At 31.6% G+C, this 27,379-nt stretch overlaps 1 protein-coding gene across 1 annotated transcript in view; it reads right to left on the reverse strand.

Annotated features, from left to right (window-relative positions):
* Positions 1 to 810: 810 nt before the first annotated feature.
* The window catches only part of LOC140452007 (prolyl 3-hydroxylase 1-like), a 45,752-nt gene continuing 19,183 nt past the window's right edge, over positions 811 to 27,379 (reverse strand). The window contains exons 2-9 of the mRNA XM_072546013.1: positions 26,675 to 26,815; positions 24,134 to 24,314; positions 23,211 to 23,336; positions 20,752 to 20,888; positions 19,220 to 19,318; positions 8,683 to 9,046; positions 6,143 to 6,336; positions 811 to 5,881 (exon numbers count right to left, since the gene is read on the reverse strand). Of these exons, the coding sequence (XP_072402114.1) occupies positions 5,639 to 5,881; positions 6,143 to 6,336; positions 8,683 to 9,046; positions 19,220 to 19,318; positions 20,752 to 20,888; positions 23,211 to 23,336; positions 24,134 to 24,314; positions 26,675 to 26,815 (1,485 nt within the window). The 3' untranslated portion in view covers positions 811 to 5,638. The remainder of the gene's footprint in view (positions 5,882 to 6,142; positions 6,337 to 8,682; positions 9,047 to 19,219; positions 19,319 to 20,751; positions 20,889 to 23,210; positions 23,337 to 24,133; positions 24,315 to 26,674; positions 26,816 to 27,379) is intronic.

Below are 27,379 nucleotides of genomic sequence, written 5' to 3' on the forward strand. Positions count from 1 at the left end.
AAGGGACGCGTTGTTTTAGGTATCTGTTTTTCAAGATAGATTTTGTCTCTAAAATTGGGTTCGAAAATAATTTTTTGGTCATTTTTGAATCAAGTAGAAAAATAATTCTCGTCTTTTCGATAAAATCAGCCATCGTGTGCTGAATTAAAACATTTCCTGCACCTGCAATAGGTGTGCTTATCTATTGTTTCGAATTTGTCAACTGGAGGTATGATATGTTGCCTAACCACCTATTGAATTTATTAATATCTGACGTAGCGTATGTAATAAAGACAATAAAAAGAGCCATTATGTAGGTTTATTACATGCACTTCGAAGTTTCAGCTTTTTTATTAGCTTTCATCTTCTCGAATCCTCGAATTTTGGATGCAGAAGTCACTAGTATTGGATAAATCTCTTTAAGAAATGTATCCAAGTGTTGCTACACCACTGGTAGCAATTAACTTACATGTTTTAAAATCTACCGAGGTAAATGCTCCAGCAAATTTTCATGAAAGCCGAAAATGTATTCAAAAGATATTTTTAGCCACAGACTGATTCCGACCAATTCCCAAAATTTCCGAGTTATCCGAGTATCCAAAAGTCAAGCCTTATCGAAACTACAAAACCCACGAACGACGATACAGCACAATGAAACATTATTTTGTGTTCTTGTCTCAAAAATACCTTAATATTCACTGCCACTTGTGCGAAAGACGCAACCGTTTCACTTTACCAGGTAAATAAAGAAACCATGAAAGGTTAATGATGTATAAATGTTATTTCACAAATAAAATACGATTCGTATATCTGTCAAAGACGTTTATTTTACAAAAATCCAAAATATAATATTAGTAAACAGTTAGTTTATAAAAATACAACCTTTTAAATCCAACGTATAGGTAATATAAAATATCGACTAGGACATCATGTTATTGAAGTATATATTTATAGCATATTTTTTAATGTTTGACAGTACGCTAAATGGTTAGAAATATTAATCTAGTAGTAAATCAACATGATTTGTAATGTTTGGTATTTTGATAATAAATATTCTTCAAGCAATGAAACCTACCTATAAATTTAATTTACTTTGAGGCGTTAGCTGGTCATAACTTTATTGAAAAAAATGTCAACCATCGGCATTTAAAAATGTAATGGTAAAATCCGTAACCTAGGTAATTACGATTTGTATCAGTTGTTGTATCAATGAGTTGAATAGCTTTGTGATTTATAAGTGTATAACCTACAATTGTTGTTATTCTGGTATATATGATTCTTTTTTATCATAAACAGATATCTAAAATAAGTGATGGATTCGACCTTTACTTGATGGAAATTCATTTTATATAACAATAAAATACTGAAAACTTTGTTTTCAAAAGATCCACAAAATTTATTAAAGTATCTTATCACTACAGCTATTTCTACTTACTTTTCTATGGCTATGGCAACGGTCGTTGACAAAGCTGGAAAAGGGTTCCTGGAAGTAGACTTAGGAGGTAAACACAAAAACCATAAAAAAGTGAATCCATCGATTAAAGACAGAGTTCGTGAGCACAGTCGATCGATTCCTCGTATTGAGAGCCACAAGGTGGAACAAATTTAACTGATATATTTAATGACTATAAACAAAATTACCAGGAAAAAACCTATTGCACGCAAATTTAGTGATGTTCTCAAAAATTTTTAACACAGAGTTTGACATTAGTTTCTTTATACCCAGAAAATATCGCTGTGAGTTGTGTGATGCGTATGAAAATGACATAGGAGAAGCTAAGGAAATATTGGAACACAAGTATGTATTACATTTGGAAGAAAAAGATTTATCGAGAAAAGAAAAGGACCAAAAAAAGGAGAAGGTAGGGAGTATAGACTAATACAATGTAATCCCAATTACATTGTATCAGTCTATGACTTGCAAGCAGTTCTTCCTACGCCGCAAGGAACTGTATCTGTTTTTTATTATAAATCGAAGTTGAATTGCTGCAACTTCACGGTGTCTGATTTGAAAACTGGTTCAACGGAATGCTACTTTTGGCATGAAGAACATGGAAATAGGGGGAGTGATGAAATAGGTTTATATGTACTTAATTTCATAGAAAAAAAACTGGGCACTTCTAATAATAAAGCTGGACTTGACTTCGTTTTCTTTTCAGATAATTTTTGTGGCCAACAAAAAAATTGATTTTTATTTGCTATGTATATTTATGCTCTGGGTAAATACCCTAAAATACGTTCAATAACCCATAAATATTTTATAAGTGGACATAGTCAGAATGGAGGCGACTCAATCAACTATTGAGAAGGCTATAAAGAAAAGTTTAAAATCTGGTCCTATCTATGTGCCAAGTCAGTATGCACAAATCATTCGTTTGGCAAAAAAAGAGAAAAACCTTACCATGTAAATGAATTCGGTTATTTGGATTTTTATTCGTTTAAAAAATTGTGTGAAGATTACTGAAGTAAAGGTTTTTAAGTTAAATCAAGGAAATCCTACCATCCTCTATTATAAAACCTCCTATAAATATGAAGAGTTCAAGCAAGTAGATTCTGCCGAAGAAAAAACAATACCATTCCAAGTACCTTACAACAGGCCTACAAAAGTGTACTTAGCATTAAAGACAATAAGAAAAAGATCTCTTGGATTTAGTAAAGAATAATCACATTCCCAGTTGTTATTCAGCATTCTATAACTCTTTGTAACAATAAATAAAAAAGTTTTTTCTGTTTTTCTTTGTGCTTGCTTTATTATACTCTAACAACGTGATTTTTAAGATGATAATATCTTGTTCTAAAAGAGTGTCACAATATCGGCATGTTTCTATTTTTTTACTATTAACTGCAAAAATTGAATTTTCTGAGAAAAATAATGCACCAATAACACTAAGCTAATATATTCCAGTTTACAATAAAATAGCATATCAGCTTGCATTTAGTCATGGAACTGACAAAAACATGTTCAACTGAACTAAAATCTTTAACATCATTTTTCTCAAAACAACGTTTTTTGAATTGTGACTCTTTTTTTAGCAGAGGTGCGATATGCTTTTGTACTGTCAGACATCAAAAAATGAGGTATAGCTACATATTTAGGAAATTATTTTTCCTTATTTTAATTTACTTCAATTTAAAACTGACTTAAATTTAGAAACAATGATTGGAAGAACCCTGATATAGTATAACAACTTAAGTAACCTATCAGATTATAAGCTTGTTAGAAAAAAGATCCAATAATTGAGATCTAGTTTTTTTAAAACTAAATTAAATACCGAACAAAATAATAAAGTATTGTGTCCTTTGTAAATGCGAAAACTTTTATTTGGTTGAAATCTCAGTATCACTAATAAGTGAATATGAATCTTAGTTTGAAAAAGAGAGTAAATAAATGTGAAATGCTGCGATCTCTTGTAATTTTCAGTTTTACCACCGAATTACATGAAAATTTGGATTTAAGTTCTACTTACCCTCCACTTCACTTTTGGACTTATGCCGTTAGTTGCTTTTTATTTTTTTAGGAGTGAAAACGACCAAAATGAAGTGAAGCGGGTAAGGGGAATCTAAATTCAATTTTTCAAGCAAATCCGTCGTGACGAGGAAAATTACACTCCAAAAAGGTAATTTACTTTAGGTAAGTTAATTTGAGTATAAATAATTTGATAGATCTTGGATATGGGCAAACATTCGTGAGAAAATAAATGGAGAGTTCAATTAATCTGTTATTTATAATATTTGACTTTCCATATGTCATTATATGTCATTAAAAACAGTCTTATTTATTTTTTCAGTTATAATAGGCAATAAACAAAATATACTTCAAGGTTATAGTACTACATTATTTTTTATAAACATTAACACAACAGCAATTTTTTTTTCTAAGTATTAACATCAATAAAAATCCTCACAACCATTATTGAGATAATTTAAACTTTATTTGGCATTGAGAGAGAGAGAGAGAGAGAGAGAGAGAAAAATAAATCACTGTCAAGTGGTCTTTTAGTCCTTCCTGTTTATATTGATATAGTTTATTATATTAATTTTAGGCTAATATTCAATCTATTTGCTGAACTAAATAATAAACTGAGAATTTTAAGATTAAAACACCCAAAATAAAATATTTTTAATAAAAATGTTGAGGATTTCCTCGAAACGGCGTACAAATACTGTATAAATATTTAAAGAATAAAGAAAAGTACTACTTGTAGTTTATTTCCATTAAATATAATAGACTGTACAGAAATGCCAGAAAAAATTATTTTAAAACAATTTCTGTTGTATTCCAAAGAAAATTTGTGTGGAATTGTAATAAAACATTTAGTCCACGCATTTTGCATAAATAGTTAGCGCTTCTAACTCCATCACAATACCAAATATATTGTTGAAAAGAGACAGTGACAGTAAAAATAAAAGCAGCAAAATATTTCACCAGCTTGGCTATACATTATTTTTCCGTTGTACGTCATCAATGCCGTTTCTACGCCGTCACACTACAATCAACTGCTAAAAAATTCCCTAAAGATAATTTTTGACATACCTTATACTATATTAAAAAAAGGTGATAATAGAGATCCCCTAATATTAGGCAACTAATAATACAGTGATGTTTGGATATACGAAATCGATTTAAAAAATAAAATGTGTTTTTGAAAACTAAACGACTTAACAGTGTTACACTGGTATGGGTTCCAGCTCACCGAAGAATATACGGCAATAAAAGAACTGATGAGCTTCAGCTGCAAGATATTTCGGACTAGATCCAGTCCGAAATGAGATGAGAGTGTTAAAAACCATCGTCAGCGACCGAAAAAAAAGCCTGAATCCGAAGGCAACATAGTTCTCTGAGAAAGAAAATATACCCTATCAAACACATGGCAAGATTTATATTGGATGGACATGTGCTAATAGGGGAAGTACTGCGGAAAGTTGAGAATGAAGGACTTAAGGAAGGAGAGAGAAAAGAGAAAACACGCCAGAATAAGTAACGGAACCAGAGAGAACCATAATAAAAGTTATAAAAGAAAACAATTATAGTAGTATGGTCATATATACAGGATATAGAAAAGTAGTAGGAAAATAGATTGGAAAGTAGAAGAATAAAAACGAGGAGAAAGGGGAAACCAAGGAAAATTTGACACAGCATATATTCGAGTTCGGAAAGAAAAGAGGAAAATCGATAGATGGAATAAATAATGGACAGGAAAAATGAAAGAAATGGATAAAAGAAGAGCTATCAGTAGCTCCGGCGCCTTTTATAGGGCACAAGATGAAGATAAAAGGCAAAAAATAAAAATTACTCATCATATCTTGAATCAACAATAGTTAACCTGAGTATACGATTAATGTTCACTCATGGTTCACAGAAATGAATCATTTACCGTAAATATTGATCAAATCAGAGAGGTACAAAGATCAATGAAATTTGTAATGATAAATATCAAATCTAAAGACCGAAAATAGAAACATTAGAATAGAAAAGTGGCTAAAATAAGAATAATATAAAAGTAATAACTCCGCAAGGTAAGCTATGCAGATATGATTTGTTTCAGATGATTAAAAGGCTTTTGTCTTTACTGTCACTGTCTTTTTCGTCATTTTCAACTTTTCTAGACTTACCAAGTCAATTTTTATAGACTTACTAAGTATTAGAAATTTCAGACTTTTAAGTATTAGGAACATAGGGTTTTGGGTAATCTAAATTGACTAACAAATCCATCTCAAATTGAGAATTATTATCTACAACATTTTTGGCTAGGTCTCTATGCTTTTCTACGTAATCCGGATTTAGGGTAAACCACATCCCAATGGCACATCGTGTGCCTCGTTTCACTGCTTTAACACCATGTAGATTCTCTGGACCTGAAGAAAAGGCCACCAATCGTCCACATTTTGGACGGATCTTACTCTAAACAAAAAAAGAATAAACATTAACATGGTCATATTTCAATATTTTTGAGTGTGATATTTTATATTGTATTTAAAAATATTCTGCATAAACATAAGCAAAGCAAACGAGGAATTAAGTTAGTTAGGAAACGAAGGAGGAGGAATTAGTTGAATTAAGTTTTTAAAATTTGTGGACGGTAATTTAGATCAAAATATTACTTTTTAACAAAGACACAGAAATTGTGTATGATTGTATTATAGCTTATAAAGAAACACTTACTTGAATCTTGTTTCCTACTGCGTCAGCTGAGAAAACAAATTCTCCTCCCTTAAATTCATCGTTTAAATATAAAATTGCACTGTAGTCTCTCCACGTAAATGCTGGATATGTTTTAAAGCAAGTCATGTTTTCCATTATGATGCAATTGTCAGCATGAATCTTATGACTAAAATCAGTCCTGTTTGTGGGAGAATCTGAAAATTATTTTTAGGAATATTTAAGAGATAAATATATTAGAAGAGATAAATAATCAAAATAGTACAAGAACAGATATCGTCCACTTAAACGTCATTAACTAACAACAATTTTCAAATCAAGACTAAATATATTTGACAACAATACCAATAACAACAAAATCAACTAACAGTACCAAGATTACGTATACAACTCTTCCATATATAAACGGTTTATCCAAACAACTAGCGAATCTTTTAGTCAAACATAACATAAATCCTCCTTGTCCTTGTCCTTGATACTCTTGCTCTTACCCGTCTTTTAAGGTTGTCCCAGATATGCTCAATTGGGTTAAGATCGGGACTGTGTGCTGGCCATGGTAGAACTTGAATCCCGACCTCATTAAGGTACTCACAGGTATATCTTGCTGTATGGCAACGTGCATTGTCATGCATTAGTCTGAAGTTATCACCAATGAATGGTGAAAAAGGCATGGCATGGTCTTGAAGAACTTCTTGTACGTATACTTGGGCATTCACACTGCCTCTACCGAACACAACAAGATCAGTACGGGCTTCCTAAGAAATACCTCCCCAAATCATTATTGACCCTCCTCGGTAAGCCACTGTTTCGGTTATAGCGCATGCAGCAAACCGTTCATTTTGACGCCTATAGACACGTTGGCGTCCATCTGGATCTTTTAGGGCTATTCTGCTCTCATCTGAGAACAGTATATTCTTCCATTCCGCCATAGTTCAGTTAGCATATTCTGGCGCAAAATGAAGTATAGCCCTACGATGTTGTGGGAGCAATTGTGGTGCGCGAGCTGGACAAAAAGCCCTCAAGTTTATTTCTGACAGTTTTCTTCTAATCGTTTGTCTACTCACACTAATGTTTCTCACCTCAAGAAGAGACCTAAGCGCTTCAGGAGCGGTACAAAAGCGATTTCTCAATACTTTAGTGACAATGAAGCGGTCATCTCGAACTGAAGTGCATCGTTTTCGGCCTTGACCTGGCCTGCGGTTGTACGATCCTGTCCCCAGAAATCGTCTGATGGCATATTGTACCGTAGTTCTGGTTACATCGAGTATACCAGCGATATGACGTTGACTGTAACCAGCATCAACTCAAGCCACTGCCCTAGCAGCATCAGTTGGAACGAGTAAAATCATAAACAATAAATAAGCACTAAAATTTCAACTTAAACAATATTCGCTCACAATGATATAAAATTACAATTTTAATTATAAATTTAATTTTAATTACAAATTGTTCAAGAATTGTTAATAACACTGAAACATATTTTCAACAATGTCGTACTATATGTCAAACATCCTTCGATGACACAAATTTAGGAAACAAACTGTCACAGGTAATGTAAACAAAACAATAATAAAGGTGGTGGGGTTAATTTTGCTGGTGAGTTAAATAGTCTGTATTGATGAAAAACATGGCTAGTTGTTAAACTACCTAACTTTTGTATTATCCAACATAAGCAAATGAATCAAAAAACAAAATGTTGAGAAAACATAAGGCTATAGTTAGGTTTTAATTTCAACATTTTATAAATGCTAGAATATTCCATAGGGTGATGCAAACTTTAAGAAAAAAACACAATTTAATTCGTACACCAGGTATACAATGAAAATTTACTTGTTTAGCCACAATATTATTGTAACGATATTGTCAAGGAATAAGGCTATAACACATTAAAAAAATTACTTAAATCGGACAACAGGTTTAGGAGATATAAGACATCAAAAATTACCCATTTTTAAGTTGGCCGGTTAATTTTGGCCCAGAGTGTATATTAATGAAAGTAGTAGTGTTCATTAATGTAGTGCCTCACTTTACGTGTTAGGTAAGTTATATGTCTTACAATTCTTGCACATTTTGAATCTTGAAAAAGGCAAGGATTACCTGCCGAAGCGTTGATTTTAACGGAATAATAAAATCTAGTTTCAAATTTAACACTAATTATTAAACCTAAACCTACTGATTGTAATATATACGATTGAAATTCTTTTCAATTGAAGCTCCACTATTTCTCTACATGTGTTTCGCAGTATTCACCTCTCATCAGGAGCACTTGTGGTAACTTCAACTGAAATGAAATGCTCTTAGCTATTTGGCCGTTATAGTAAAATAACATGCCTGAGATTAAGATCATTGAGGAGTTAATGGAACGATAACGTGGCAGCATGAATTCAGGTAGATGATTAACGATACAGAAACCATACAACTAAGAACTTCAAGCTCGATCATCTTTGAGTTGGTACATAAGTTGAACTCCAGTTTATACTAAATGATCATAGGACAAATTACAATCAAACAAAAAGTAAAACAAGAATATATTAGACTCTTACCTGGTCGTGCTGATCTGCAGACAAGCTGTGTGTATGAAAAATATAATTCCCCTTTAAGTTTGAAATGAACTTTTATCAGTTCCTTTGCTTGTTCGGTAACTTCAAAAAATGTATGTAGATGTTTAAGGTTCAGCATCTTGTAATAACTTAAAAACAATGCTCTATTGAATGTTATGCCTTCAAACTTCTCTAGTGTTGTATGCGGGGATTTACCGTCGTAGCCATCTCCTATCACAGCGTAATATTTGGCTATTTCCATGAGGGATTTACATTGTTTGGGCGTGGTCATTCCATCTATAACAACTCTTTTGGTACCTTTTAGATCAATTTCGTTCATTGTAACTCCTGATTTCTGTTTGATTTCCTACCTCAAGAGATTTGTTTAAGTGAGATCATATTACTTGATTATAAGTGTAGATATTATAGGGAGACAATTTGAAATATTCATTCCCATAAATAATATAAAAAAATCAAAAGAAAGACAGGTCAAAAAGTACGGTATTTAAAAATAGTATACTGTTATGTCAGAAAGGGACGGTTTTCGAACAATGTGAGTTTCCAGTATTGACATGTGATGCTGACATGATGCTATAACATTTTCCACATATTAAAAAATATGTGGAAAAATCAGAGTAGCTCAGCGGAGCATAGAGCAGCCGATGTTGGGATTAAGCCTAAAAAATAGATTATAAGAGCCAGATCAAGGATTACAGATGTCATGGAAAGGCTCAAACTAAGCCAGCCATGTGGTGAGACTGAACGACACTAGTTGGACTAAATATAGGTGAATGACCTAGATTTCAAGTATATACAAGGAAGATCTCCAATACGTTGGAATGTTGATATATAGGGGGTTGGAGCAAACTGGATTTACACGTCACTAGGTCGGGAACACTGTAGACAACTGAGAGAGCTATGTTCAATAGTGGACACTATAGGCTATGTAATTATGACATTAACTATTGATGAAAAGCATATAACACTTAATTATTAATTACTAGTACCTAATTCACACTTGACTTTCGTACATTTGATCAACTGAAATATTTTTGGCCCAGATTGGAATCTTTCAGACTGTTAACCCAGACCAGTAACATCGAATATTGTCAATATTACAAAAAGTTTACTACATTAAAGTACGGCTTAGAATATAATTGATTGCACTAGCGAGCAAAACTCTCTCTTTAGGGCCTCTAAAAATGAGCCTCATAGTTCAAGCGGTAGAATAGACTGTTTGACTATCACGTAGGAGGTTGTGGTTCCGTTCTTGGTACCGGTTAGAACATCTAAGTATTTTTAAAGTATCTAGGCCTTAGGTCGACTACCACTGTATAAAAGGGGTATCTTGGATAAATTCAGGGGTAAATAATTGTGAGATGAAGTACAACATTGACGCATTTTATACTGTAAGCTCAAAAAAGTTGTTCTCAGCTCAGTGTTAAAAGGACACTATTGTTATTATTACTTTTACTGAATTAAAAAAACTTGCCAAAATCAAAATTTCGTTACACTTTGCTTGAAAATTATTGATAGCTAAATTTTTATGGCATAGCTGATAATCCCCAACGAAATGTCACAAACCAGTGACTGAAAACTTCAAAATTATTTGAAATTGTCTGATCCCAAATGTTACGATAATTTGAATAAATCAATGAGGTGGGTGCCTACATAATCTGTTGAGGCATAAAATATTATCATTAAGAAGTACCTTAATAAGCTTAACTTAGTTTTAAGTGTAGGATAATTTTGTGAGAAAGATTGAAAGATTTTATTCAAAAATAGGGCCTGGTGAATGTAGTATAATGTAGTGTTCTTAATGTTGTGACAGTTGTCAGTATTTAAATAATTGTTTTGTCATTATAATGTTAAGTTTAATGCAAATAAAAACCTAATTCTACAAAAAGGTATTTTACTACACATTTTCAATTATTTCAGTTAACATTTACATTTCTGTGAAGGTAACAATACCGTGCTACGCTTCAACCACCTATAATTACTGTAGTAGACCAGGGTCGATAATTTGTGAAACCAAAAAAAAATTATAATAGAATGAAACATATTGGAAAAGGAAGAGAATATGCTAAAAATGGAAGAAAAAATAAATTCCACTCCATCCGAGGTCTGGAAATGGGAGGGGGTGAGTTTTTAAGGGTAAAAATCGGTTTATCGCGATTTTCGGCGAAACTACAAGTGCTATGGAAAAAAGTTAACTGGCAAAGTTGTAATTAACAAAAAGATCTACAAATTTTTTATTTACACTTTTTTCACATAATCTCAAAATTTTTGTGGAAAATTCAAAAAACTAAGTTTTTGGTTTTTTATTTTTATCTTTTACAAAAAAAATTTTTTTTTACGAAATTTGGTGGAAACTTGCCTTAGTATGTACCAAATACACTGTAATTTTTTGGAATTGAAAAATTTATTTATTTAATATCGAAAAAGCACACTAATTTTCAATCGAAAATTCACGCGTCAAAATATCAGCTTTTTTAAAAAAAGTCGGTGAGCTTTTTGTTTATTGAAATCTCTACTTTCCGATAGTGTAAAAAAATATACATTACTATGGCAAATGTTTTTAAAAAACGCAAAAAACAAAAAAAACTCAAATCGAAAAAAAATTTTTTTCATCATTATGTACAATTTTGAGATATTTCTTATAATTAATACTATAATTAGTCATGTAGCTTAAGATTTCATGATACATTGATAAACAAAAAATGATCAATCCACAAAACATTAAGATTGCAAAACAATATGTGAAAATAGCTGTTAAAAATATTCAAGATAGGATTTAAAGGGAATTTCATCAAAAATATGTGACTGCTATACGATTTTTTTTTAATTAAAAAGCTGGTATATTAATGTTTAATTACATTTTTGTCATGGGCAATCTTACAATATATATATTTATGATGTATATATTTATCATAATATTTTTTAGGGCATTAATTTTTGCCTCTTTGATGGCATTCCTTCGTCGCCTTCTGATTCTAGAAGATCTTCGAAATCTTCAAGACCATCACCGTCTTCATCTCCAATATTGTTTCCTGTCTGCATTACTTCCTCATCCATAATTTCATCAGAATCATTATCATTAATTTCTTCGTAGGCTCTTTGCTCCACATTAGAGCATTTTTCTGAGCCGTGACAATTTGAACATAAATTTGTGCATTTCAAACCATGTTTTCGGCAACCACATTTAAAATTGTTACATCCAGTTTCACAGCTGCAGCAAATAGTTTTGAGCAGTATTTCCGGGATCAATTCCTTTTCTGTCAATTTGGGCATAATGCCTCGTTGATGTTGTTTCCAGCCCCAATCTGTTGCTGTCAGTTCGTTGCCCAGCCATGTCCCTTTCCCACTTCTTTACGAAATCCCTTTTGATGGACTAAAATTTTCCGAAGGTCACTCAGGTATATAAATTATCTTCAAATAGCAATAAATAAATATGTACGCATTTAATTAAAAGAAAATTCTACAACTTTCTTATAATATTGTAGATGTCTTATCAAATATAAACATTATTAACTTAATTGTTTGTTAATTATAGTAGAATATTTCAATTTATAATTTTTTTATTTGTCAATGTAGCTTTTTTTGCGTTTTTTGAGAACATTTCCCATAGTAATGTATATTTTTTTTACACTTTTAAAAAGTAGAGATTTCAACGAACAAAAAGCCCACCGACTCTTTTAAAAAAGCTGATATTTTGACGCGTGAATTTTCGATTGAAAATTAGTGTGCTTTTTCGAGATTAAATCAATATCAGGTAAAAAAATAAATTTTTCAATTTCAAAAAATTACAGTGTTTTTGGTACATACTAAGGCAAGTTTTAACCAAAATTCGTAAAAAATTGTTTTTTTGTAAAACAAAAATAAAAAATCAAAAATTTAGTTTTTTGAATTTTCCACAAAAATTTTGAGGTTATGTGAAAAAAGTGTAAATACAAAAGTTGTAGATCTTTTTATTACCTACAACTTTGCTATTTAACTTTTTTCCATAGCACTTGCAGTTTCGCCGAAAATCGAGATAAACCGATTTTTACCCTTAAAAACTTCCCGACCTCGGATGGAGTGGAATTTATTTTTTCTTCCATTTTTAGCATATTCTCTTCCTTTTTCAATAGGTTTCATTCTACTATATATTTTTTTGACTTTTTACCTTTTTTAAATGCTTCGACACTGGTCTATAGGGGCCTGAAGATATTTTTAAATATCTAGATATTCTCACCGACGCTGAGATTCGATCCCCAACCTTCTTCGTGGAAGTTAGATACTCTACCTCCTGGTCTATTCGGTCTTATATTTAAACAGAACGTGCAGAATTGTTAGTTTTTTACTAGATAGAGACAAAAAAGCAGTATTAAGTGAATTCGTGCAATAAAAATGACACAAATGTCTAATTTTTTTGCTGTGAAATTAAAGTGTCATTTAACAGTGCTTTGGAAACTCTTCTACATGAATACCCTGCTGGTACTGTTTTGAAATTTTTTCTGTTTTGAAAATAAGTAGGTATAGAACTTATATTTCTACTGCCAATGATAATAGAATCTAGTATTTTTTTCAAATACACTTAATGTTCAAACAAATTTTCTTTCAGGAGTGTGTAAATCATATTGTTTATTTCTTCCAACGATTTAACTAGGATAAGAAAATAAGGATACTAAATAGAAATGGACCCGATTTTTTGCTCGCTAGCGTACAAACCAAAATTTCATATATGCATATCACCAAACAACCAAATTAAAATCCAAAAGTTATTAAAAACAATTTATTAATCACATACAAATCGTATAAAATTCAATATTAGCTATAGTTAGCATTACAAACAGCTATATACAGTATTGTAGTTATCCCAAAAGCATAATCAGGAAGAATTAGAAGGAGATGTAGTACTGTCAGTTTGAGAAGGCACACCCTGTAAGTTAAATCATTAGAGTAAATTAAAATAACCTCATGCTACCAAATATAAATATGAAATACTATATATATGCTATAATACAATTCTACGTGACTCAACACTTTAATTAATTACAATATTAAGTGCGGAATAGAAATGTAAAAGTAGTAATTTCAACATTAAAGCAGTCAATAAAGAAAAAAGCTGAAAAGATCTTATACAGATATTTGAAGGTTCTAAAAGGTATATGAGGTGTAGCTGATAAAAAATCCGTGAAGATATACAGCTGATTTTGTTTTGTTTTTTTAATCATCTTGAAAACTGAAGGACATAGACAGGAAGATAAGGATCTGTGTCGTTCCATTACCTTCTATCAAGCTTCGTTTTAATAAGGTTTAACATTTTCAAAGGCATTTCAACAAAACTTTGTGTTCATTCTTTTGTGAGTTTTTCTCTGGAATATCCATTGGATCATTCTGTATAGTTCAAGTAATCGTTGTTTTTAAGCTGAGTTCATGTGAGATACTTTGGCTGTGGTTGTTTTCTTGTTCTTTTTTTACAACTTATACTATTTGCTCTTGTGTTATTTGCATTTTTTATTTGTGGAAATTGTTTACTTGTCTTTGTGCATCCTATTTTGCTTTTTTCGTGTTCTTACAGTAAGCTACTCCTCTTTAAGATGTCGGAAAGAATCCCACCCAGGCAGTACTACTAAAAATGGTTGTAAATTCTATCAAACTATCATTTTGAGACTATCATTTTTTAAAGTGTTGAGTCTTTGTGTTAATATTACACTTTTAGAAAAACCCAAGAATTTTTGGTCAGACTTTTATAGAAAATTTCCAAAAAAAAATTTCAAAAACTAACTTTAATAAATGTAAGCAAATATCAAATCATGTTGAAAGAGAAAAAAAGAAAAAGAAAAAAATTAATATATCAACTTTTTAATTTTTTTAGTTTCTTTAGAAAGGCTCTTAAATATTAGTTTTAAAGTTTTATTTCAATAGTATTAGGGTTAAAGTGACAAATAGTAAGGTGTCCGGATTTTTCTCCACAAGTTTATTAAAAAACTTGATCGAAATTAACAGAGGCATAAAATTGTTAGATTAACCAAATATGTATAACAAAGAAAACGGTAATCACTTTACAGAGATCATAATATGATTAAAAGCAGTGTATTTTTCGTAAGGTATTCTGTGATTATAATACATTACGACTGAAACAAGGTTCTGGGTGCTCTGTTGGTCTCATTTCTTCTTCCTTCCTTATAATAAGGCAGGGAAAAGAATACATTAAGTACCCTTAAATGTCTATATAGATCAGTTACTGAGGGTTTTTACCTCCGAATTCTTTATAACTGAATCGATTCATTTGAAATTTTGTGTGTTGGTAAATAATTACTCAAGGAACAAAAGTTATATAGTGCCTATGTGCGCTTCCACCCTGGGGGTGTTTGCCACCCCTTTTCGAGGGTGGAAATTTTTTTACTCAAAATAACCACTCTATTCGATAGAAGGACAAATTTCAAACAAAAAATGTAGTAAACATTTTTTTCGCTAGATCAATACTTTTTGAGTTATTCGCTGTTAAAAAGTGTCATTTTTCGTTAAAAAAAAAACATGTTTTTCAAAGGTTTTTTAAGAATAGCTCTGAAACTAAGAGTTTTATCAAAAAAAGTGTAACAACTAAAATTAAAGCTCATAAAAAAACAAATAGATTGGCTTTTTAATGAATATTTTCAGTTCAATATTAACTGAGTTATGGCTGTTCAAAGAAGGTTTGTTTTTGTTTTTGTCTTTCAATACGAGTATTTAACGTTAAATAACGGAAAACGGGTACATTTTTAGACAAAAACTCATAATATTTTTAAAAGAGCTTGACAAGACCTTTAAAATGAGTGATGGTAAAAGTCCTTTGCACCAACTGTACGTGAGATACGATCAAAAAAACGATGGGTTTCTCAAATTTTTGGAAAAAAAAACGCAATAAAACTAACATCATGTTCAATAGGATTGAAATAAATTGTTTTCCTTATAGAATTCACTTTATTTTAGTGTTTTTTGTATGATGTATGTATGGTTTTGAATACCCAGTTTTTGAAAAAAGTATGATTACATTTTTTTTTGTAAATATTACAAAAAAAATCTTTTTTTTTTTATAATAACTTCAAAACTATAAAAGATACGTAAAAGATGACACAATACAAAAAAATATGTTTTTCTTTCAACAAAAATTTTCATTTTTTAATTTTTTTTGTAGCTTAAAAAATAACGGAGATATAGTTGGTTGAAGTTTGCTTTATAGCACATGAACCACTGGTCTCCGACCCTTTGACCCTTCACCCTTTAAACATGAAGGACTTTAGAATGTTTTAACATCCCTATACTTATAGCCCGTTAAATTACCTGTAAAATCGTTTTTTTATGCATGTTGCATCAAAATTAACCGAGTTATTGTAAAAAAACCAATAGTACTTTTTAGAATAAATTTTGGAGCATGGAAAAATTTTATAATTTGGAGCATTGGAGCATTTCGATGGAACTAATAGACATTTAATATATACATATGCATCTATGTATCTCTCCCTCTCTCTCTCTCTCTCTCTCTATATATATATATATATATATATATATATATATATATAAAACAAGTTTTGGCAACAGGTAGGGATCTTTCTATTTGGAACATCTGCTATAACTAAACCGGCTTTTTTTCTGTGTGTATGTACTTTTTCGTCAGTATATATTGAAACAGCAGAAACTGAACACGTGGCGTAGATTTTGTGTTATAATTTTTCCAAAAAAACGTTACATTTTCTTATAAGTTTTTTTTAAAGACATGTAAGTACATAATATATACTACTTACTATATAAGTTAATTGTATGATTAGTTATAAGTTCTAATTCTTAAAAATATCATTGTGTTGGAAACATCTTTATTATATATAAAAATTATTAAAATAATATTGGTAAGATTAAATTACATTTTATTACATACCTACTAATAAATAAAAGTGCATAAAATAATTAAATCCGTGTTTTTCCCAGTTTCTTCAATAAGGGGTAGTTTTCACCCCTTAAAAACAAAAAGCGCACCTAGAGCGTATATAACTTTTGAAGTGGAGGGTAAGATAAGCTTAATTTGAAATTTTCAAAGAAATCGATGCAGTTATAAAAAATTCGGAGGTATTACCAGTGGCGGCTGGTGTGGTAAAATTTTGGGTAGGCCAAGCCACCAAATTACATAGCTATGGTCACGGGGTCATGACCCCCCCCCCAACTAATTTTTTTGCGATTTTTGATTTTTCATCTAGCAAATCGCGAACAGAAAACGCCCTCTTCTGTACATCCTTAACGGACAGCAAATTACTGAAATGTTCCTTGCAACTGGAATGTTTTTTTAAGGAGGTAGACATATTTTTTAAATCAAAGTATCCTTCATAATTCTATACATATTTCTTATTAGAAAATAACAAACACGGCCAACAATATAGTCTGTTTTTCGTAATACTTCCAGACAACCATTTGTAGATATCATACCAAGAGCAATTAAAAGTACACACCTTTTTCCCATCTTTTTGGTCAATTCGCAATGTTGGAGTATGCCTTTCATTCATAATAATTTTTTTTTTCTATAAATTTCAGTTCTTCTAGATAATGACGATTCCAATAGTGAAACAACAATGTCCAAACACTCACTATCAACATTACTATTACTCCAACCTGGTAAAGCGTCATAAAAACTCATTTTTATGTATCAGTTATAAAACAATCTCACATATATAAGTTGCATACAATCAGGCGATATAGAAATCACGCAAATGTGATTTTTTTTTCTTCGAATTTTACGAATTTTTTTAAATTTATTTGGGCAACCGTGCACTTGTTTGTAATTGTGTTGTTTGTTTAAAAATATGTTACAATTAAAGATTATGTTACATATTTTTTTATCATAATTTAAAAGAAAATTTATATTACAATTCGATAATTACGTTACAAGTGACAACGATGGTCATCGTAGGCCCCATCGTCTGGTGCCTAAACAGCAAGCGTAAACACGACAATATAATTCGTTGTCCGGCAAGCTGCTTAACTTCAAACGCTTTTTGAACGGGGATCTTATGTGAGCTGGGTCGGCCAGTTCCGATAGGGCCTATTAATGATATTTAAAATGCCTGAATATGATTCGATGCTTACTGTGGTAATATAATAACTTAGTTGTTTTAACGGACGGTAATGTATTGAGTGATTTAGTACATTTAAAAGTTATTTACATGCATTAACATAATTTTTAAATATATGTTTTTCAATTTTAAAGCTCTTAAAATTATTGGGTAGGCCCGGCCTATCCTGCCTACCCCCAAAAGCCGCCACTGGGTATTACCATATTTTAAGCCTCAGTAACTGGACTAATAATGGTACATTCACACGGTGTTCGGCATCATCGTTACTTTTGTGGTTCCTGTGTCGTTTTCAATAACGGGTGGTGCTATCATCCATTGGGATAAAGTACAATCTACACAATTTGTTACCAAAACCATTTGCTGCTATATCGAGTACCGTTTACTGCTATATGCATTATTATTGCTATTATATTTAAATACGTTTATTTCCTACAAATTCATGTTTTTCTATGTTGAACTATTAAATCTTGTGACGCGAATTGAGACATTTTAACCTTTATTTGGAACATTTTCCGTTTATTTAAAGACGTATTTACTGTATTTTATAATAAGTTTTGTTTTACCATTTGTATTTGTGTCCAATATATAGTTTATAATATAATATTATTTGTCTTACATATACACAAAATCATCCTATTTGAGTTACATTAATATTTATGTGGCAATCAGCTGTAAAAGTCATTTGTCTTTCTTACGTATCATATTTTAGCATACCTACTCCTGATTTTGTTTGTGGACAATCGGTTTGTGTGATGTATATGCCCAAAGTTCGTCAATATTTAGTTTTCAAAAACAGCTATGTTTTCACGCTAATTCGTTCACTTTTTATAAAGCAATTTGGGTTTTTAATAACTACTGGTTTTTCTTTATCTTTATCACTCAGATTAGGAATTTATATAATCTTCTATATGTATATATAATTTGTTTATTGATTTTACTTTTTAAATAAAGTTTCATATAGTCCTCTTCCTTTTATTTTCTATGGTAATATGAAATGCGAAAGAAAGAAAACCAGCAAGTTCTAGACTGAAAATATAAATTCATCCTCCCTTTTTGATGGCTTTATATGTTATATAAAGGTCATCGTATGTACAGAAAGCAACTTCTTATCTGTGTTAGTGTTTGTGTATTTTTTATTGCTAGTGGATTTTATGTAACCTCTCTTTTAAGCTGTGTATGAGTTTATATAGTCAAAATAATATCATTTCTGATAAATTTTAACACGTATTATGCAGTATATTTGCTCATTTGTGTTAATTTTATAAATCCAACACTCCTCGTTGGATCCACTCCTAATAGTAAATAAATAGGAGTCAAGGATACTAGGAACTATAACCACATTTCAAAAAACGCTCCCTAACACGATAAAATAACAATAAGGAAGATTTCACATATTTTATAGACGTATAATAATAGTTAGATCTAAGCATGATACTTATTAAGTTAATATTTACCTCAGTTGTTGTTGTTACTAATTTATTTTTAAAGTCGTTATGTACAAATTTCAATATCCTGGTCTCGTAAATTTGTCTCTGCATGTATTGGGTAGCTTCCTAAAAAATAATTATGTTATTGGCATCAAATATTTTTCTTCGGTATTACAAATCAGAAAACCAGACCTTGACAATTGTCTAGCACAGGTGAGACCATAATATTGGAGTAAAGATAATGAGAATGTGTGAAATAAAACTGAAGAAACCAACCAACAAACCATCACGATGATTGTTATTTTTGTATTGTAATTATAATAGGTATCAATCGAAATAATAAACAAAAATTAATATATCCTGACCTAGACTAGAAAAAAACCATTACAATACTCAGTAATCTACCTAGACCTCCAGAAGATGAAACAGAATGATCTTGATCTTGTGTGAGACCTGAACCTATTCATGGACGCTTTTGAATTAATTAAAAATAAGCTGGTTTTCTACAACGATATAAGGGGACTGTAGCATAAAATTAGTTTATCGAAATACACACCAGACGAATGGCGCCATTTAATCAAAAGTTCAAAATATATAGTTTAAATACCATAGTAATTTTACACAAAAAAAATGTCGGTGAAATGCAATTTGGATTCCGCAATTCCATGGGTACACGTGAAGTACTTCTCACCTTACAAGTCCTACTTCAGAGATGCTGCGATGTCAGTTGTGATATCTATATTTGTTTTATTGACTACTGAAGAATAAGAATGTTGCCCTAAATGAAAACACAGTAACTGTTGAGCACAAAGTTTCGTTGAATTACAGTCAATTTCTTTTTTGAAAGCTAGGATTTGACTCGACTGCTAGAGATAGTTGTGAAAATCAATAAAAAAATACTGTTTCTTTCATAAAGAGACAGAGACAGGGGGGAATGCAGCATATTCTCTTAGGAATAGAGGTCTCTAGGTCGCTAGACCGATCACAGAAAATCTGGAGGAGAAAAACTGAGAATAATCAATGAAGGACCTTTGTTCTGACAAAAAGCACCATTGAAAGGATTAAAAGAATATACAAAGAGAATACAAGAACGTAATAGAACCATTTTTAACATATGGAAAAGATTTTTGGAACGTATTTAAACAAGAAACAAAAAAATCTCTAACAACAGCTTACAAAACAAAGTAAATCGGAATAACCATTAAATAAACATGGAATCTGGTAATTAACACTAGAGATAAATAAATTGGGGTTTCTAAAGAAAATGAAACATTCAGAAAAGTCGACGAAAAAGCATAAAAGTGATTGCTTCAAATAGAAAAATTGAGAGACAATAACAAACCTCATGGAAATAGCCCATATTTAACCAGATATGGACGAAGAGTTGTGAATAAGAATGAAAACTGTTGATGTTGTTAGAATGAACTAGACACTTCCATTTTTTGTTCGAAAATCGTTGCTCACGCTACTATATCCTTGTATTGATTGTTGGCAGTTTAAAGTAAAATATAAGAACAGTACTTAATGATTTTTTTAAATTTTAACCCTTCTTTATTTACCCTTCTTGGTTGGAAGTACGTGATCTCCACCTTTGGTTGTTTGGAGTAATATCTCATGTTGTCAAGCATAGTCTCATCATCTGGATAGAACAACAGGTAACTTGCTACTGCTTGGCATGCAGCTTTGAGATTGCCCACTAAAAAATAAATTCTTAATACATTTTTAATATATAAGACATTCCTTATTGTGTAATATTCTTTAGTGAAAATGCTCAGAAAATTTTTAATTTATAAATTATTTTATTACTTCGGTGATTTTGTCACTCACTTTTGCAAATAATCAATAAAAATGCGTAAAACGTGTTGAAAATTCGCCCTTCAGATACGAAATGTTTCAGAAACATTTAGATCCCCTACCTCTGGTTGAAATAATTTAAAGAATGTTCTACCAAAATTTAAAAAAAAATCAAATAAAGTTCAAATCATGTAAAATCAAAATTTTCAAAAAAGTTTGAGTGAATCTTCTGAGTTCTTGTGCGTAAGGCCTGGATGGTCTCTAAGAAATGTTCAATAACTTCACAGATCTTTTGGAAAGAATAAATGTCAGTGTGTTACACCAACCAACCAAATCCAATAACATACAGGATATCAAAGAACTGCATTTATAAAATGTGCAACATATGTGAATGCAACAATTTTTATCTGGGAGAAACTTCAGGACCACTAAGTGTTAGAATTAATGAGCATGAATCATACATTAAAAACAGTATGCAAATATGCCTAGGATAATAAGCACAGAGTGCAATAATATGCATTAAAAGTCATGAAAGAAACAGCAAGGGAAGGGACAGCAAAAAGAAGATAATTAAAGAAGTAGCCTTCATTTTACTAAATACAAATAAATGTGTAGCAAATACATCAAACTATATTTTAAAATGCTACACCGTGCCGGTGTAGTTTCCAAGAAGAAGGGGTTCTGAATTGAGTAGGGGCTCTTCAGTACTTCTTGAAAAACACACTCGGAGGGGGTAGTTCTCAACCTCAACATGGCGCGTCCCAATGGCTGATAGGGAACGTCCTACAGATATGTGGGGCAGGTGTGAATAAGGCTTTGCCAAATAAACACCCGCGGATCAACTGAGAGCATGGCATAGGGCAGCAGCTATGTCATTACAGGATAGGAGCGGTAAGAACATCTCTTTACCGGTCTGATACTAAATAATCACAGGCGGTAATTATGATTTAACCGGTTGTGATACTGCGAAATCACCGAATGTTTACCGGTATAAGCAAACCCCCACTTACTGATTAACGGTTTCGGGCGGATGAGTTGGTAAGTGGGAGGGCACTCTTTTGTCCTGAGATTGAGAAATCGATCTCAAAGGCGGATGAACCAAGATCAACGGCATAAGGATGCAGAAGGCAAGAAGAAACCACTGTGTTAAAGATCCCTAAGGATTCTCAAGAGCAACCACAAATGGACGTAAATCAAACAGTGGCCCCGAGTGCCTGGCATCCCTTTAAGGGGACAGGGGTGCGAAGATTCCCCGAGCGGAGAAACAAATTTAGTGTAAGCGATTTAAAACGCATAGCAACGTGGAATATAAGAACACTTTATGAAGCAGGAATATTATCAACAGTCATGCTAGAAATGGAGAGATTAGACATACAAGTATTGGGCTTTTCAGAAGTTCTATGGCCAAATTCTGGAAACTACACCAATGATAATAATACTATTTTTTACTCAGGCAAAAGCACTGGAGAACATAGCCATGGTGTTGGTATTATTATCAACAATAATTTAAAAGAGTTTGTGACAAATTTCATTCCCTTTAACGAACGTATGATGCTACTTCAGCTGAAATCCAAACCTCTAAACATAAATCTAATCCAAGTGTATGCTCCAACATCTGATAGCAATGATGCTGAGGTCGAAAAATTCTACTAACAAAAAACATAAAGAAGCAGGAGGTAAAAATAATTATGGGCGACTTTAATGCTAAAGTCGGTCGAGGAAAAACTGGAAAAATATAGTAGGACATTTTGTGTTAGGTAAAAGAAACGAAAGAGGAGATAGACTAGTCCAGTACTACCAGAAGAAAGAATTAGTCATAACAAATACATAACCTCCGTTAATGGAGACGGCATAGGAAGAAGAAGATATTTTTAAAACTATCTTCATTATCGTGGCTGAATGGATCAAGTTATCCAAAGCCATTAATTAAATAAATAAAAAAAACTATCTGCATTTACAGAGGGTTTTTTATTTACAGGGTTTCTATATTTGAATTAAAGTCTCATATAATAAAATTTTTTCTTCTCAATTGTACAAGACGCTCTTTATCAACAAAAACTTTCAGAATATTCGTATAAATAGCACCTAGTGTGGTCAACAAAACACTATTGATTAACATATTGAAAATAATTTTATCGAATTAAAAATAATGCGATAATTATAGTTTCGTAATATTTACTTAACGGGTAATTATATCAAACGGAATTTATTTAACATTACTTACGTTTATAATAAGCGTATTGCAGATAGTGATAATGGCTGGGTAATAAATCATCATGAATTTCTCCGTTCAATGAGCTCAATTTCTTTCTACATTTTTGTTTGCATCTTAAAGATACTGTGAAATGATCTAAAAAAAAACGAAACAGTGTTAGTGTAAAAATCATTCTTGGATTTTTGAAGAGAATATTGAGCTAGAAGTTTCTTAAAGAAGGTTTTTTAAGCAGTTTCATAAATTAATATTATTAGATTTGAGTCATTTAGCAATTTAACTGTTTTTGTATTACAATTTAGCAGTATATTTGGCTCCTCTGGTAAATTGCTTGTGGTTCTTTTGAAGGAGTAGACAGAGCATTATGTGAGACGGTACTGCTGGGTCACTGGACAGAGTAGGAACATTCTGCTGGTAGTTTTCTCGTTATTAGATGTTCCGCAATTCATGTTTTATACTAAAATAGATATCGATGAACTGAATTTTGTCCTTTCGGTTCGTCCGTCAGTAATTGCTTTGATCACTAGTTCTTCCACTTTTTCGTTTCCTACGATTCCTCTATGAGATGTTACCCAGAGAAGCTTTACATTTGTCTGTCAGCCGGATCATCTCCCTCAATGTCTATCTGACTGTGTACAGGTAATTTTGTGTACAAAAGTAATAAAATATTATTATGCCTATAGAAGCAAAAGAAAAAGAGAAAAATGCTGTAATCAGCGTAGAAAGCATAAAAGAAAAAATCAAGCATAACATTTATATATAAACAAACTGTTGAAATACTATCTTCTAATTTAATAATATTTATATTAAGTCCAACTTGTGGCTTTGGTTTTCTCATCATATAAGTTAGACTTCTTAACCTTTGGCTATTACTACTTGGTTAGATTGTCCTCTCCCACATTTCAATAATATAAATTTAATCTTACAATACCTACTTGATATAGATGGTATAAAATCGGGATACCAGCCGTGATCGAATGGTCCCTCACACTGAGCTCTACATTCTTCTTCCGCTTGAAGGTAATGTACCAAACTCTCCTCCATATTAAACACAACAAATTGCCATTCTTTCTTGTCATACGCATCAGCTCCATGGGCATATAGGTAGACATAATCCTGAAATACGAAAATGTTTGAAAAATTAAATATTTTAAAGTTGTTCAACGATGGAGTTTGTAAAGAAAATTAAGAAAAATAAAGAATATAACGATACGATTATTCTAGTCATCATAAGCTTGCCCTTCGAACTCGAACGTAACCGTATCCCTCTTGATAATGGCTCCAAAACGGCGGGCGAACTTTCGACACCAAATTGTCTTTGTACCTGGGGTAATCGAAGGGTCAAATTTTATTATAGGAAATTTCGACACCGCGGCGTAAAGCAGGTAGGTAGGTAATTAGCGGCGATGGACATTTGCACCCAAGCAGGACAAGCGGGTTTTCCCAATATTTATTGTCACGGCGGGTAAGCCTGCCAAAATTACAAGAACTGCTGTTGCTGAGTGTGATGCCAATTTGCTGACGGTTCCTGACATAGCTAGCATAAGAAAGAACATTTACAACTGTCGTCGTAAACTGTTACCAGGTCCGTTACCAAGAAGCATATCAGAAGTCCATAACGCGGTTAGTAATTATTCTCCTAAAACCTGTCGCAATGAAAGTTTTTTGTTTTTAAATCATCCTGAATTAAATGTAATTGTATTTTCATGCGAGACAAATATTCGTTTGTTGTGTAAATTAAAAACTTTGTATATGGATGGTACATTTTCATACAGTACCAAATATTTTCTACAATTATTTACTATACATGGCTTGGAAAATGGACATTATGTTCCTTTAGCATACTGTTTGTTAAAGGACAAATTGTCAATGACATACAAAAATTTATTTTCTTTATTAAGGTCTAAGATTTTTGAAACATTTCAATTATCATTAGAGCCAACTGAAATATTTGTGGACTTTGAAAAAGCAATTCACTGTACTTTATTGTATATGTGGCCCAATGCAAAAATTAGTGGATGCCGTTTTCACTTACACCAAAACTTGTTTAAAAAAATTCAATCTGTGGGTTTGGTACAAGAATATAAGGATACAAATTCAGAAATTGGAAAATGGTTAAGGCATACGTTTGGTTTAACTTATTTAAATCCAGCAGAAGTTGAAGAATGCTTTCTTTATGATTTAATGTCATATAAACCTATAAACGCAACACTTGATATATATGCAGATTATTTACTGGAAAATTACATTTTCGATAGCGCTCTATTTCCACCACACATATGGTCTAATCAGAATCCGTCTATTGCGAGGACCACAAATGCCTGTAAATCCTTTCATTCGAGATTTAATTCTTCTTTTTATTCAACACATCCTTCTATTTTTATTTTTATTGAAAAGTTAAAAGAATTTCAAGTAGACACTTATGTCAAAATAAATAGTTTACATATACCAGCAAAAATCAAAGATACTACTGTTAAGGCTAAATTGGCATTTTTGGAGAAAATGATGGATAAACTACGATCCCAACAAATACGTAGGTTAGATTTTATAAAAGCTGTATCTTATCATTCCTATAATAGCAAATAAATCATTGTATACAAGTATATTAACGGTAAAATGTACAAAAATTAGGTGCTAGTTGTATTATATTTAGATATTATTACAGTTATAAAGAAATAAAATGCACATTACTTTTATTAAAATAAATCAATTAATTAATTATGGTATTTTATTTATGTCGCAGCTATATTTATTTGGTGTCGAATATACCTGTAAGATAAAAACGGGAATTGGGGCTGGTGTCAAAAATTGCCATTAAATTTTAGTCGCTACCTGCTTAGTGTCGAAATTTCCTACGCCCCTCCAAAATGGGTGCAAAAACGTCGAGTTCCAAATCCTTAACGCGGTTCTTCGCGAGAACTTAGTAATATGTAATTGTTTATGCATTACTTCTTTATATATGTAGATGGCGTTGATTTCATAGGGATTTCGAAATAAAAATGGTCGTAACTTGTTAAATACTCTGTATAGTAATACAAAGCCCAATATTATAAGAACAAGAATTATAAGAGGAATATAAATATGAAAAAATATATATTGTGTCCCATTTAAAAAATTGTATGTTTGCTATACCAAGTAGTTATTAAGCACCCTGTAGAATTCCACATATTTTCCAAGTATGAAAAATATCTTTGTCTACATTTTGTCAAAATAAATTTTTTGAATATCTTGTACCACAATGGATTTTCAACCGATGTCGTACCGATTAAAAAAAGGAAGAAAAAAGTTTATATTGCTTATAAGAAGAATAATAGTGTAATATTATTTTAATAAAAGATTAAAAAATGATTTTAAGCTGACCCTGAATCTATTTTATCGCTCACTGGGCAATAATATGATGCTAAAGTTATAACGCGGTAAATCAGCGTAAGTAGAAACTATCACAGGTATTGATAACAAAAGGCATATCCACTTACTTTGGCATCGTAGTTTACAATGTCTTTTTTTTCAATGTTGTGATCAAGATAGTGCTTTAAATTGGTCGACATCACCGTATTATCCGGATGCGCTACAAGAAACGTAAAAGCAGCTGATGCGGCCTTTTCCAATTGCTTTGTCTGAAAAAAAAATCAAATATTATTATATATTAACAAATTGTAATATAATAAAATTATCATTTAAACTTACTTATTTAATGTAAGGAGTTTTGTAGGCTTGGACGTAAATTAGCGACATTGTTCTGATTTTGTCGTTTAGTTCTCGTTTTTCTCTCTATAATTTTCACTCTCAAATAAATTTTATTTCGTTTTGTATAACTTTAAAATGAATTGCTGCTTTAACTTTAGTTATAGCTTTTTTTCATTTTAAAGGTTTTCATCTTTGAGCAACAAAGAAGCATGTTAATTTGGAAAAGGATCATTACAGCATTTTGTGGCATTAGAGTTAGAAGACCCTGATGATTTTCAGGGCAACAACTAACAACAGCCACGGAGGAAGCTACAGCTACCTGAACAAAGGAAAACCATCAGGGTCTTCTAACTCTAATGCCACAAATTGGTCGCACTGCTCCCGTAGAGATCCTTTCTTAAGTTAACATGCTCCTTTTCTAACTTGGCTCTATCGAACTGAAGACGACCAATAGTCAGAAATACGTACATACGGTTGCCTTCCATCGATATACT

The sequence above is a fragment of the Diabrotica undecimpunctata genome, chromosome 10 (genome assembly GCF_040954645.1).
Source record: "Diabrotica undecimpunctata isolate CICGRU chromosome 10, icDiaUnde3, whole genome shotgun sequence".
NCBI classification, from domain to species: Eukaryota; Metazoa; Arthropoda; class Insecta; order Coleoptera; family Chrysomelidae; genus Diabrotica; species Diabrotica undecimpunctata.